At 33.3% G+C, this 16,126-nt stretch overlaps 1 protein-coding gene across 1 annotated transcript in view; it reads right to left on the bottom strand.

The window, feature by feature from the left end:
* Nucleotides 1-14,572, bottom strand: part of LOC124358189 — a 97,937-nt gene extending 83,365 nt beyond the window's left edge. Inside the window, exons 1-2 of the mRNA XM_046810481.1 lie at nucleotides 14,371-14,572; nucleotides 10,268-13,827 (exon numbers count right to left, since the gene is read on the bottom strand). Of these exons, the coding sequence (XP_046666437.1) occupies nucleotides 10,268-13,827; nucleotides 14,371-14,572 (3,762 nt within the window). The remainder of the gene's footprint in view (nucleotides 1-10,267; nucleotides 13,828-14,370) is intronic.
* Between the last annotated feature and the right edge of the window lie 1,554 nt (nucleotides 14,573-16,126).

Genomic DNA, 16,126 nt, shown 5'->3' on the forward strand with positions numbered 1-16,126 from the left:
ATTTTAGTATTACTAATTACAGTTCAAATTTGAACCTGCATCATAACAGAATATGGGAAATAACCAAAACCTAATGTGTTTCAATTTACTATACATTTAATTTGTCAGATGAAGGTGGAGCTACTTAATACTTAGCAAAAACCTAGTCCTTGCTCGGCCTTGATAAGATTTGAGAAATTATCTGTCACCATGGAACCTGTTTCATCATTCTACTGAGTAAGCTAATTTGTTTGTGACAATGTAAATAACACAATAATTGGTCTTATTCAGATCCTTTTGTTACTGAGTCAGTTTTACAATTTTTATTGCAACTTCCTTTTTTATTACAATGAGTTTTATAAAACATATCTTACTACAAGAAAGTTGAAAACTTTGTATACCTTTATTATGTATATCAATATAGAGTTTACATTCACAATAAGTTAATAACACCAAATGAAACTATATCTTTTAATGTATTTCCAATACAAATTCAAGAAAATAAATTGAATATAACATTTTCACGTTTCATAAAATATAAATAATGATTATTACCCACTTCGTAGGTCGATAATTATCGTATATTAGTGATGATATAATTTTATATAGTCATCTTTTGTTTAAATACAAGAAAATCCGTTATTTTAAAGGGGAAAACACTAAAACGTGTGTGTTGAATACTTAATTGACTTAAAGAAAATATATTCGTATCTTTAAAATTTCTTGTGCCAGAAACACTAACCATTATTAATAATTTAATTACGAAGGAGTCATTCAATATAATGAATAAAATATACTTAATTCATAATGGAACTGTCAGCTGAATAGAAAGAGATGTAAAGAGCTAGAATTGACTAGAGTGAAGAAATCCTTTCAAAGAGCGAAGTGCACTCCAACAACTGCTCTTTATGAGGGTGATGAAAGGAATAACGAAGGAAACGTTAAGATGTAAAATAAGTATATGACCTACATAACGATGTTAATAGCCTAAATAAAATATTGATTAGTGGCCTCTTTTTCCTAGCAATGTTCTTATTTGTAAGTATGAATACTGTATTTAGGGATTGCTAGCCAGTAGTAAAGGTAACTCTAAGAATTTATGAAGTTACTCCATGAGAGCTTTTATTGCACTATGTTATATCACAACCCCTACTTATTTGAATACGACATATTTACTCGCATCCATAATATTGTTTATTGTTGTATATAATATTATAGCGGTGGGCCTGAATTTCCTAGCGTTCTTTAAAAATTCTATCTAGTTAGAGGATACGAAAAAAGGTATTCAAAAATCATTTGATCTCAAAAATCAGCATTTTATACTTCCTTTTACACCAATTATAAAATACCAACTATTTATACTACGAGCATTTAAGTAATGAGTTTATTGATGACTTGAGTTCTTATTTAAGGTTATTGGGAATTGCTAATTTGTCAATTACAATCTTAATAAACTTGTGTTCCAATCTAGAAAATGTTTAGGAATCAGCTAAACTTCGGATTTAAATATGAAGCTTGAAGATTAGAAATGTCTGATCATTTGATGACAGAGGTTACTAATTGACAGGTGCTGGTTGCTGTAATATTGCTTGCCAAGTGCACTTGTCAGTAATGAACAAGAGATGTACTAATTTACTTGCCACGGACAGCTGTCTGACAGCCCACTGACAGAGCCCAGTTCAATGTCAACGTCAGTTAATTTCTGTATAACGAATACAACGCAAATTCTCAGACAATGGATTCCAACACATCTGAAGTTAATCACGTTCACAGGCAGTTGTTGTTTGTGCTAAAAGTGATTGTCAAGTGCAGCAGTAGGTAACTAATAACACTTAAATGTCATTATCGCCAATGATCAGTTCGTATAAAAAATAATCAAAAGAGTATTTATAGATATGGACATACCACTCAGTAATCTAATTGACCCTTAAGGATCCAGAAGTTTGACAGTCTAGCCTCAGATGTAAAACTAGTTTGAAGTGTCAGTTAATATAACAGTGGATGCAAGTGTACCTCTATATAATACTTCAACTGCTTACTAATGTATTTATTAATTTTGGGTCTCGGGCTCTAGTTATCTTATGACAGATGAAAAAATTGATTAACATTGAATGATGTGGCCATACCTAATGAGTATGTTGCTCCCCTTTATCCATGCTTTAAGATCCATCTAATTTTAACGTAGATAGAATTACCCAAACAGATTCTAATATCATGCAAACAACTATTATTGATACTAAGTATATTATGGTAACTTATTCTCACGAAAAATATTTCCACGCTCTTGGAAATTGCAAAGGTTTTGTTTATCGTAACTATTAAAATTAAGATATTTTGGAAAAATTAAACAGCTGTTAACTAAGCAACCTATGGATGTGTTATCAAACCATAACAAACTAAATCGAAGATAGGATGTTATCTCATAAACATTCATAAAGACGTATACATTTGCTTCACATACAAATTGCAGCACGGTGTGTACGTTTATTTATAAATGCAATAGCTCTTAAAAGAAGGTATGGCCTTAGGATGGTATTCAAACTTATAAATCTTCTTAGTACTCTAATTAATTCTGTAGTTTTGGAGGTTTTCTTATGTCAGTCAGTGTTATTGTGTTTTTACTACTGTGTATACACCTTTTTCGCCTCTTTCGTATATTTACTCTAATCATTCTTAAAATAGATTTTTCTGCGACACTGACATTTTAATCTGTTACCTACACAGTTGTAAAGCAGCACCATTGCCTCATATGTATAGTAGAGGGGGTTTTGATGTTTTTTTATGTGTATAAAAAGCATTAGTTGTTAAATATATACTTTGAGATTTTAGTAAATTCCAGTGTTAAAATTATTCATGGTAACTGCTATTAGTTAAATATTTCATGCCGCATCGTGCATTCAGTGGAAAGAGTCAAATGGGATTTAAATCTGAACCAAATATGTATAAAAATATAATAATTAATTTAATGTGTCAGAATATAAATTATAGAGGATATATGGTACTAAGTTAAACTAACATAAAAGGACTATTAGGTCAGTTACTTCCCCTGTTTATCCCTAAAAATATTAGCACTCATTTTCACATCATGGAGGGGTTCACTTGTTAAACACTATTACCATGATCATATGCTGAAATAGCACGTACTGGAAGTAAAGTAGTTCAACATAAACCTTTTGTGCTGACTAAGTACACTCTTAAAATGGCGTTCAAACAATGACTGGTAATGTCCACGTTCTGTATAATCATATTATAACTGAGACATCAAAGCAATAGGGGTAATTAAGCTCCTAATCTACTGGTTTGCTGCTTCAGTACTTTAAGTTTAAGCCCTAGAAGATATGCAAAAGCTCGCGCATAACAGCTTTAATACTGTGTATGACCTTGCTTTCCATAAGTCATACTTACGCAGGATGGGTCATACGAGTTGTCCTATACTATAATAGGAGGAAGTTAAGAACGATGAAAACACAGAATTATGCAAATCCAATAAATCACACACAGGTAATATTTTTAACTATTCATCAATTTAAGGAGCAAGGCGTATCACAACACAAAAGAAATGTAAGCCTGTAACATTTTTATGTCTGACATAAGGTGTTTTTAAAGCTGTAGCTGCCAGAAGCATTTGGTGGAGTATGATTTGAAAAGATATTGTAGCCTACCTTTTGAAAATGATGGATCAAAGCATAAAAACACTGACGTTTTACATAAACTTCACATATATGTATGGAAATCAACAATTTCATTAAACTTAAAAATAATTACACTCAAAATTATAAGTAACATGAAAATACTTACTGACATTTACTCCGCTTCGATTATTGACACACCACTTGCCTACCACCCTTGGATTTGAGTAAGAATTAATAACCAGTATTTTTTGAAAAATAATAGTATTCAGGCATATTACTGTGTACTATAATATTCCTACACTTTGAAACGTATTTCTGTGCCAAGTAGTTATCTTCAGAATTATTTAAATTCTGACCTAACCTAACCTATGCTGAAACATTTTTGTGAATGGTTTCGAAAATGTTATTCACCATTGTGATATACACCTTTTTACAAATCATAAGTAAGTATATTAGTAAACTTGTTTTAATTTAACATATCACGTTATTGACCTATAATAATGGCAATACAAGGGTTTTACTAAGACTAATACTGTGAAATATTTAGTAAAATTACTTGCCAAGATCATGGACACAGTCACCAAAGATTGTATGCAAACTAGCATATTTAGCAGTTCTGAAATTAGATGTTCCTTTTTGTTTGAGTAAAAATAAAAAAATAATTATTTCACTCACCCTGGATATTTTTATAACCATCTCTTGTCGCTGCAAAAAAATATTCGTTGAACCGTAAAAAATGTGGTATCTTCTGCATATTTTGAAACAAAATTCCCGTGGACACAAACTTACTTTGCTCGCTTGTTTCCTTAGACTGAAGTCTAGGAAATATTTCCTTAATCATATCATAAGTGCTTACCCTTTAGCCAATATAAACGTAGGATGCCAAAAAAGTACCATAAATGCAACCACATTAACATTTTTATAACATAGATGGGTAGTAATAGAGTATATTGTGGCCTTATAGTATATAATAACTTATATAACAATTTTTAAAGTGACAAAAACGTGAATTGCTTTTATTTTTTCTATAGTGTATTTTTATCTACCATAACTTAAAATTTTATTATATTTGTGAATTAAAATACGATATATTTATGCGTTTTAGAATTCAAATGTTTACTACTTTTAAACCGATAAATAATGTACATTATAATAATTATTACATTGATATATTTCGTCACGAATACATGTACATGTCACTATATAGACATTATAAATGAGTCACAGATGTAATATAACTTTTATTCCTAAGTACTGTATATGGTTATATCTACATTCAATCAAGTTTATACAAAATTGAACTTATTTTGAATTGAATTGCTTTGATACATTGTGTGTAATTCATAACCCCGTTATTTTTATAATTATATTAGGATCCCCAAAACTTTATATTTTATACAAGTCTTTTTACTGTAAAGAGTAATAATTATAATTTATTTAATTGTTTGATATTTATAGTAAGTAACGTTAATTGTAGGTACAGGTCTTAAATAATGGTTTATTATAAACAGTACAGGACTGCGTGCAGAAGGTTTTTTTTTAGAAAAATGTGCATATTATTTTTAAAGTTTAAAATACATTTAATTGGTGTGTCTATTAAAATCCATCGATATCAATTTTCGATACTGAATGAGAACATTTAACGTTCTAAAAGGGCAGATATATTCAATATAAGCTTACAATAGAGTGGGCGCGATTGTGAAGAACGAATGAAACCTGACTATTTCCGGTATTGGTTTCGTGACTTGGAGCTTGTATTGTCGGATGTCTTTTGTTTTCACGTTTTATAGCTCAGAGGAAAGAAATAGTTAAGATTAGCGTCGTGTGGTGTTTGGTTTTTCAGCGAAGAGTCATTCTCTTAAAAGAGAATACCAACTCTTAAAAAACCTTTTATTCGCTTATAGCGATGAATGTTTTACCATCGTCGATCAAGTTTTATAGAAACATTTTCTTCACATGAAAAACCAATTTCACTTTCTTGTTCTATACTAAGCATAATACAATTCCACTGCTTAGTTATTGCATTAAATTAGTTATAAATTTCAAACGTTATAAACCAAAAGGGTAAAAATTATTAAAAGTTAGTGTACGTTGTTTCTATTAATATAAGAATAGTACATACGATTTAGTGTTTAGCTGAGTTGTAATGAAGCCTGGCACATGAGAGGCTGGAAAGATATCATTGATATCTGTCTGTCTACACGATATCTCGAAAACAAACTGACTTATTGTCTAGAAACTGTGCATGAAGCTTTAATTCTATACGAGACACACTAAGTTTAATAATAGAGCATGTCACTTAATGGTATTTGGATGAGCGTTAGTGAATATCTTTACATAGATCCTATAGGTAACTATGATGGCAACGACAAAACAAAAACAGAATCTAAATTAACTCAGAACATTCAAAAGATTTATAATGAGACATAGTAACATATGTCGTCTAAATATCCTGACAGTTACAAAATATATTTGGGGTGACTTGGTGTGGAAGACCATTTAAACACTGATTTCACAAAAAATATGTGAATATATTATGTGGCAAGATATATCGTGTAAGATCTTATCTGTACGCTTTTAAGTTTGCAACAAACGTAATTTCTACGTATACAAGAATGACAAACATGAAAGTTGTCTGAACGTCGATGAAGTCTTTTAATCAGTAAGATATCACAATTCCTTTTTTTTGCTGGGGTAAGTAAATATTTCTTTTCCGCATGTTTATCTTTCGTTGTGTATGCAATAATACAAAACTTCTAGACGTGAAATATTGCATTTAACCTCAGGTAAACCTCTTCGAAACCTACTCAATAAATTTGTCAATTACAGAAACTTGTAAGTTTTTATACCTTAATAATCGATGAAAATATATTTTTGTCTGTTTATATAGTATTTGTCTTGAACATAATTAATTACGACGTGCATTACATGGCATGTCAACATAAAGACTGTTATGACTTTGACGAAACGATATTTTATTCCTCTCTACGACTGCAAAAAACTACAAAAATTAATTAAAATACGGCTATTTTCCTATATAGTACACGGAAATTGAGTTAATTTGTAGTAACTTTAGGACTGCAGTGTTTTATCTTGATGAAGCTTGACCCTTTTATTGGCTCTAAAGAATCAAAATTGTTCAGGGGTATTTAAGGTATCACTACAGGATCTTATTCTAACGGAACGTAAAAAGTTACACAAACTCAAGTTTATTATACTTAATTAGAAATAAACAAACATAAATAATAGGAACCACATAGAATTTCAGCAGTACAGTTTTAATTTATTACACATAACATTTCTATCAGAGACATACTTAATATATAATGTTTTAATAAGCTCTCCTATTTAACTTTTCTTATAAACTATTAAATACTCTGGTTTAATAAAAAAAAGGATCATTGCTCTATTATAAACTTTGTTTTAGAGTCATTTATTTTAGAGAAGAGATAGTAATGACAATACAAATCATTTAACTAATATGCTATAGAACATTTGCTTATTTATATCAAATCCTTTGTTAATACAAGTTAATACTGGAAAATAATTCATAAAGGGAGTTTAATTATAAATGCACTAATTAGAATTGATTAATTTTCTTGCTAGTAGTATATACCAAGTAACAGATTTCTTATAAGTACATTTTACACCGATAGACAATCTCTTTGTAATGTATCTTCCCAGTGATCTGGACGATTCATGGCAGTAAGTTTTATTTGGCTAAGCTAATGGTAGGACAATTACTATTCTGGTTTATGCTTTTTAATATAGGTCTGGACAATCAGGTTGATAAGTTGTATTGTTTTGGTGTAAAAAGGCTACCTATTATTCTTGTTTACATTTTCCTATTGACGATGGAAGATTAGAAATGATAACAGCGTTTCGATCATTTTCCATTGTTATATGTTACAAAAGATATAAAATAATGTTTCAAGGGATAAAATGTATTCTTTTTCTTATGGGGGGGGAGGAGTAATATAGACAAAAATAAAGACCAGAAAGAAGATAAAAAGGGAAGAGAAAGGGTTCGAACATGCACGAAAGCTGCTTGGAGTACAGTCCAGGTGTTCTCACTGCACCGGATGCAAGATCAAAGCATAAGTCACGAGTAAGAGAAATCAAGAATATCTTCCTTTTACCTGTACTCGTGTGACAAGCAGCTGGGCTGTATTCTCAGTAAAAATTGGATATAGTTTGATTACACATTATGTTTTAATTGGTTTGTCTCAAATCATTTAAAACATTTCTTACATGAAAATGCATAGATAAATGAAAAAAAGTAACACATGAAGTAATTTTTACTTTTAAAAAACTTATTAGAAAAGTAAGCCACATATACATAAAATTCTGCACTAATATTTATATAAATATTCTTTGCAAATTATAGATAAACTTTATTACACAATTAAAATTGTGGTTATTACCTGGTCAGCTCGTTTTTGACATTTTGCAATACATGGAAATATATGTGCCAAACTGTGTGTATACAAATTAATTTTTCTATTCTCTTTTTGGCATACTAATTGTCTTAATTCCTGGGTACTTTCGTATAATTAAGTGATAGATAAAATCAAATGTCTTTCTTGTAAAAAGAAGACATTGATGATAAATAAATGTAAGCGATCTAGAACAGACGCACATGACGTAATAGCGAATTAGGAGAATATTTGAGTTGTTAAGTGATATGTCATTTAATTATAAAGTAATATTAATATAAATTGTATTAAGCAAGAAAGTTTTTTTTCCCAATGAAATTAGCCTTGATTATCTGAGGAGTGTAGAAACAATACTTGAGGATTAAAACTGAGGTCAACTTAATAGACGTGTTCAAAACTTTTGTAATCTAAAAGTTGGGAGGGACCACTTGTGATAAAATGTACAATGACATCATTACAGATATTGAGAACTTGAGTTGAGTTTCAGTTGTGTTCTGTCAGGTTTTGTTCTTCCTCTACATTAATAATATGAAACACATTACGTAAATAGAAACACATGATCTGTTAATGTAAATGTATTATATAAAACCAATCATTTACCAGACCATAAATGGGGTTATGTTGCAGTAGTAGCGTTATTGCAGCATAGTGTAACATAAAACAGCCGTTTTAACATTGGCGCAGGATTAATGGCAGATTTTAGTATGGCGCGACTACATCATTTTGACGCCACACAGTGTTGTATTTGGTATTTTTAGATTGACAAAAGTAATTAATTGTGAATGTTATGGAAGGTAAAATTTTATTATGGTTTTTAATACATAGAGAGTCAAAAAAAGTGTGCTGCTCCCTTTTTTTTACTGGAATTGTCCATTGGGTGGAACCACTGGAAATTCTACTAATAGTCTAGTCAACGATTTTCTTTAATAAAACACTTTTATGACCCAAATATATTGATGAATGCAATTCAGAGCAGTTTAATTTAACCACTAAAACACAATGGATTACGTTTCTCTAGGTATTTTGAATTATGTTATAGTATATGAAGTCATAATTGAATTAACTATAGGGTTTGTATATTAACGAAATTTGTTTTCTTCACAGTGTAATAATCTTAAATGTAAAAGCAGAACGAGTTTTGTTGTATTTAGGAGCATTTTCTGGTAAACATTTTAGCGTTGTATTTTAGAAAAAATTGCCTATTTTTTGTTATGGAATTTTTCGTTGCGGATGTTTGCGAGTGGCCCTACACATTTTCTATAAATGTACCATCTCTACTTATAAAATCACTCAGATTGACGTGATAGAGCATTTACTCATCATATATTTGATGTACCACTAAAACTATGGTCTTATTTTTCTTAATTAACATTAAAATATGTACTAAACTATAGGAAATTTAAGAATTGATTTTTAATTTCCGAATTATTTTCATAATCTGTCTAAATAGTATGAAACACAGTAGGAGGGAAATTAATGTTGTTTTAAATTGTCATTATTATTAAAAATATGTACAGTTTTTTAACAGCACAGCTCCCTTTTGCACATTTATTGTCAAAATTTGTAGTAAATAACTTATTTTAATTTTAAAATTTTATAAAACCTATCCATTATTAGATACAGTGTAGATGATTTGCACAACGATACATGATACTACAATTAATACCTTAGAATAGTTTGAGCACTCACAAAAATATTTTGTGGTTTCGCCAATAAGTGTTGCCACTGCTTACATGTAAACTGTCCTCTTTAGAGAAATATAAAATTGCTAGAATATCTGACCCAGTGCAATACAATTTTGTAATGCCATAATGAAGATATCAAAAATTTTTGTAGTAAAACATATTTATAATGGTAATATAAATTTTTATTTGTGTTCTCTATTTTTATAAACTACTAGCTTACCCTGCGCGCGTTGCTACGCCACCAACTAAAATAAATTTGAAGGAAATATTCAATAAATTTGAAGGAAATATTCAATACACACATATACAATTCATTTTGAGTCACCTTATTGATTTTGTTCATTCCGAAAAAATTGTGACATTGCAGCGTTTCGATTAAATTCGATATTTATTGAAGGGCTGTGGGATACACAATATTTCTTGTTTTTCCATCTGGTGCGTAAACAAATAAATCAGAAGGTTTTCCAACGCGTGAGCAAGCCACATAGAGCTGCCCATGTGAGAAGCATGGATTCTCCAAATTCAATCCACATACTTGCAACGATTGTCCTTGTGCTTTGTTGATAGTTATTGCGAAAGCGAGTCGCACCGGAAACTGCAAACGTTTAAATTCGAATGGCATATCTGTTGGGATCATTGGGATACGTGGTAACAGTACGTCTTCACCTTTGAATTTTCCAGTCAAAATTGTTGCCTCGATAACATTGTTCATCATTTTCTTGACTGAGAGTCTGGTTCCGTTACAAAGTCGTGGTGGATTTATGTTTCGAAGAAGAATGATGGGTACGCCAATTTTCAATATAAGAACGTGCGGTGGCATGCCTGGCAAATCAAGCGAATTCAAAAATTCAGTTGGATAGTTGATAACTTCGTCTTGATTCACCACAGTATCGATGGACTTATATATTGTTGTTTCGCCAGGTATTCCATTCTGAATATTGAAGTTAATGGTATTGACATCGATATTTTTGGCTGCTAATATAGCACGCGTACTGAGCCACTGAAGATTTTTGTAGCTTTGTGCAATGTTTGGAAAAACTTTTTGCACCAATTCATCTATGCTTTTTGTGATCTTACAGAAGTTTGCTGGCAAGGTGATACATTGCGTAGATTCATCAATTTGCACTCGCCCATTTCCAATATCCATCAATTGTTTTGCAAAATTTTCAGCCGATGCATCCTGTTGTAGTTGTACACGCATGTTGGTTTTCAAAATCAATTTCTGTATATGGCGCCATAAAACTGATGATTTGAGACATGCATTAAGTTCGTCAGCGGGTGTTGAACGTGGTATAACCGGCAGCGTTTGTCGAAAATCACCAGACAATAAAATGAGTGCGCCACCAAAGATCTGTTCGTTTCCTCTCAAATCTCGCAGTGTACGATCAATTGCTTCCAATGCTTTCTTGTGAGACATTGTACATTCGTCCCATATGATAATTTGACACGTTTGGAGTAATTTGCCCATTCCAGAGTTTTTACTGATGTTGCATGTTGGTGTCTCAGTGTTTTGCAAATTCAACGGCAGTTTCAATGCTGAATGCACTGTTCGGCCACCATCCAAAAGAGTTGCCGCAATTCCAGATGATGCAATGGCCAGTGCAATATTATTTTGTGATCGTATGGTTGCCAGAATAAGTGAAAGAAGAAAAGTCTTCCCTGTACCACCAGGCGCATCTAGGAAAAATAGTCCACCACTCTGTTCTGTAATGGCACGCATAATTCTGTCATACGCAATGCGTTGTTCTGGAATCAACTGCGGAAGATTTATCTGAACAAATGTCCCCAATTCGACAGTATCAAAGTGTGTTTCTCGTTGCAAATCACGATCGAAAAGGTTGTTCGCTGGTCGGTTTGGATCAGGCATTCCCAGTTGCACCAGTGCCTTGTTAGTAATTGCCAAACATATATCTTCAATCAAAATCAATGCCTCATTATACACGTTTGGAGTGAATTGAATGTCCGAATTTTGATTCGCAATGCGCAAACGATGTAGAATGTCTTCACTCATGTTGTCCTTGTATTTTTCCCAAAGATCGTTTGGATTACATGGGAAACAGGTTGTTAAAATGATAGCAAATAACGTACGTATTTGCTCTGGTCGAGCAGTATTCGATGCATCAGCGAGTGCAGTGTCCCAATGGGCATCATTTTCAAGAAGATTTAGTTTCTGGCAAGCTTGATGATAAGTGGCGCATAACTGACCGTTGACTGTCCTTAAATCTTGGAAGGACATCGGTCCACGTACATTGATTAACAGCAATCGCAAATAGAAACATTCGGTATTGTTCGGGTGAACAGTGTACAGACGACCCAATGCGTCACTGGAATACAAATTGGGATGTCCTTCAACTACTTTACCTTGTTTGCGACGTTGAAACTTTTTAGCCGATGCATTCCACGTGTAGAATTTCGGTACCTCAGAATAAAGTAGAGTCTTTGCAAAATGATCATCTTGGCACAATGAGTAAAATGCAGTTAAAGTTGTTGCCGGTGGAACCAATGCTCTTGCACGTACATTATCTGTTGTGAAGTACACGCGTTGTCCATTCTCGAGATGCACTGCCAAATGTACTACTGTTGGATGTCGTTCATGGATTGGAAATGATAAGATGCGCCATACTGCTTCATTGCTGCTAATGTAGCGTCCAAGTTGGTATTGGTTGATTTCATCGAGCGGTGCCGCTACATTCCCTACTCCGAAGACTGCCATGTCACTTCCTTTGTTGACATACTTGCAAATGTATTTAATCGACTTTACTGAATTGCAATACTCAACATTAATGTGTGCTTTGAAGGTCTTTGAGAGCAATGGTGAATATGGAACAACCCAACGATTATCGACTTTGACATTAACGTTTCGTACTTTCAGAACGATGGATTTGCCGCCATCTTCAACTGATCGTCGACGATACAGTGGGTATCCGTCATTGCCAGTAATGGTCTCAGAAACCAAGTTTCTTGGGTATCGTTTCGTGCATTTCCCATCAGACATGCATGGTGAATTGTTATTAAATGCGCCACATGGACCATGAATCATATTTTTGGTAACGACGTCGAATAAGTTTGAATCAATGTCTTTATCTGGTATTTCTGCTGAGATGATTTGGTCAACTTGATTTGGCGTAATTATATTGACTAACCAAATCAAAATATGTGCATGTGGCAATCCTCTTTTCTGCCATTCAATGGAATACATCCAACAGCGTACCTCTCCAAAAACACGATGCTTGATAATAAAATCCATGAAAGATTTCAATTTTTGTTTAAATACGCGTGCGGTAATGTCATGGCGGTCCGAAGATGATTGTCCAGCTAACAGAAGTTCATTAATTTCATCCCACGTAGGATTGCATGTAAATGTGATGAACAAATCTGGACGACCGTATGCGCGAACGTATGTTATCGCATCTTGTGCATATTCATGCATGTGCCGTGGACTTCCCGTGAATGTCGATGGTAATATGACCATTCTTCCTAATTCGTTTGGATTCTTGTTACCATCATTAACGATTGCGTCTCGTAAATGGATGTACTCTTCAGACCGCAACTTGGTTTGATTCAATCGAATATATAAGAGTCGTTCGGTTTCAATCTTCGCGTACATGTCGACAATGTATTGATGGAACAATTGTCGACATTTTAGTATGTGGTTCTCAGCGTCTTGACGAATCATCAATCGATACGAATAATAATTCATAGCACTGACTTTCTTATTCGTTTCCTCGTCTGTTTGTGGATTTCTCATTTTGATGTTTAAATGATATCCATCTTCTCCTCGCCAAAACAGAATCGGATACTGTAATCCGTCGTATGAACGATGAGTTTCGGAGACTCGTTGAACGTCACCACTTCTGCGATGAAGAATTATGTCGCGTGATTCGAATTCTTCGCCAACTATCACGATCGCCACTTCATCAACTGTTGGTGCATTAAATTGTCTTTCGTATTGGCCAACGGTTCTTTTATCTGCTCGAATTACAACTGCGTAGTCATCGGCTGGCATTTGTTGAATGGCGGTTTTAAACAACTGAACTAATTCATTGTGTTGATCGAAAAAGGCTTGTAACGCAGCCACGATTTCTCGTTTAGTGCCTGCATTGTAATGACATCGTTGTTCAATTTGTTCATGACTGTTTGCCATGAAATAAATTTGAAGAAACTTGTGATCTGCGTCCGGCAATGGTAGCAGCGATCCGGCACGATGATAAATTTGCCCTTGCACTCTAAATGTTGGCATGTAATTTTCACGCACGATGTTAGTTGCACCGAACGATGTCATTTGAAAACATGAATTGTATTTGCGAATATTTTCCAAGAAATGCTTCGATTCACGTGTAACACCTGATAACAACGTTGATAGTGGTTCGGGTGGTGGATGTAATTCTGGCAGTATAACTTTTCCATTGGCGCAGCACATTCCTGGTGTTTCATTCTTAAATTTAAGGGCGCCACAATACATACAAATTTTATCCATTTTTCCAATGACGACACTTGGATGAAGACTGTAATCATTATTACTATCATAATAGAATGCAGCAAGATTTAAATCAATGTGCAACGTTCGTCTTGATCGAACGTTGCTTATTCTAATATTTTGCAGCCTTCTTTCCCGTTGTTCAGTTGTCTCAGACGAACGGGCCTGAGTAGTACGTATTCGATTAGTTTCCAACCTCAATTTTCGTTGTTCAGATGATTCCGTCGAACGGGTTTCAGCGGCATGTACTCGAATATTTTCCAGCCTTAATACTCGTTGCTCGTCTGATTCTGAGGCTCGTATTGCTCTTTTCTTCCGAGCTTGAGGTGTAGATCGACCAATTGCTTGTCGCTTTGGAGGCATAATTGTACGGGAACAACGTAAAAAATGCGTTTGAATTTATAAGATGTTAATCAGCACTCCGAATCACATAATGTATCCGATCCAATTGAACCGGCTGTTCACACACGGATAGATGCTTTCTAACTTTATTAATATTATTAATATTAATCCTTCATAACTATTTAATTGTACTTACATTTTAAATAATTTGACAGCTCTATATTTTATAATATACAAAGAACAGCTGATTAAAAATTTGAAAAGACGTTAACATATGTTTGCTGCAATGCATTTCTTATGGGTATTTCTGTAACCAGTGGGGCGGAATCCTGAATCGGGAAAGGGATAACATCAATGGGCATAGCATATAAACCTTCTCCGTGGAAAAATACATATACGTACAAATTTTCATCATGATCGGTCCAATAGTTCACGATTCCATAAAGGACAAACATACAAACATTCATTTTTATATATATACTAGCGGGCCCGGCGCGCTTTGCTGCGCATTTCAATAATTTTTTGCAAAAGTTGCCCGCGGCTTCGCACGCAATTTCCCGTTGAAAACAGTACACTATATTCACTTATTCTTTTTCTATCACATTCTAAACATTGCTGAGATAATTGATAGTCGTTCCATCGTGAGCCTCTTGGGCGTATTATGAAGGTATGTACCATATTCCTGCCTCTATCTAGCTGTTACCCACGGCTTCGCACGCAAATCTTAAGAACCGAAGTCCTTATATTACTTAATAAATTTTTTTTTTACTATAATAAATTTTAGATTTAATTAGTTATATCTCCGATGCCACGATTGAGCTTGCTTTGTTGTCTCGATCGAGAGAATATGTACACACGGAGTTTTGAGAACCATACTTCTGTCAAAAAAAAACAACTAAGGTTGATTTTATAACATTCTTTATATTTGTAGCCAACGTAAGATAGTAATTATGATATCTGCATTACTCTTCTGATCAAGCATGAGCATGGTTTATATTAAATAAATATTGCAGTTAAAGGTGAATTTTTACGTCAAATTTGAATTGTATTATATGGATAGTAAAGTCTATGTTTAACAGTGATTGCAAAAACAGTTTAAACAAAATTTGTCGTTTCTCTTAAGCTTACTCTATGCTTTAAAACTATAAGTGTAATATATGTTTACAAAGAACAGCTGATTAAAAATTTGAAAAGACGTAAACATATGTTTGCTGCAATGCATTTCTTATGGGTATTTCTGTAACCAGTGGGGCGGAATCCTGAATCGGGAAAGGGATGGGCATAGCTTATAAACCTTCTCCGTGGAAAAATACATATACGTACAAATTTTCATCATGATCGGTCCAATAGTTCACGATTCCATAAAGGACAAACATACAAACATTCATTTTTATATATATAGATAGACTAGCGGGCCCGGCGCGCTTTGCTGCGCATTTCAATAATTTTTTGCAAAAGTTGCCCGCGGCTTCGCACGCAATTTCCCGTTGAAAACAGTACACTATATTCACTTATTCTTTTTCTATCACATTCTAAACATTGCTGAGATAATTGATAGTCGTTCCATCGTGAGCC

Source organism: Homalodisca vitripennis, chromosome 3, assembly GCF_021130785.1.
Source record: "Homalodisca vitripennis isolate AUS2020 chromosome 3, UT_GWSS_2.1, whole genome shotgun sequence".
NCBI classification, from domain to species: Eukaryota; Metazoa; Arthropoda; class Insecta; order Hemiptera; family Cicadellidae; genus Homalodisca; species Homalodisca vitripennis.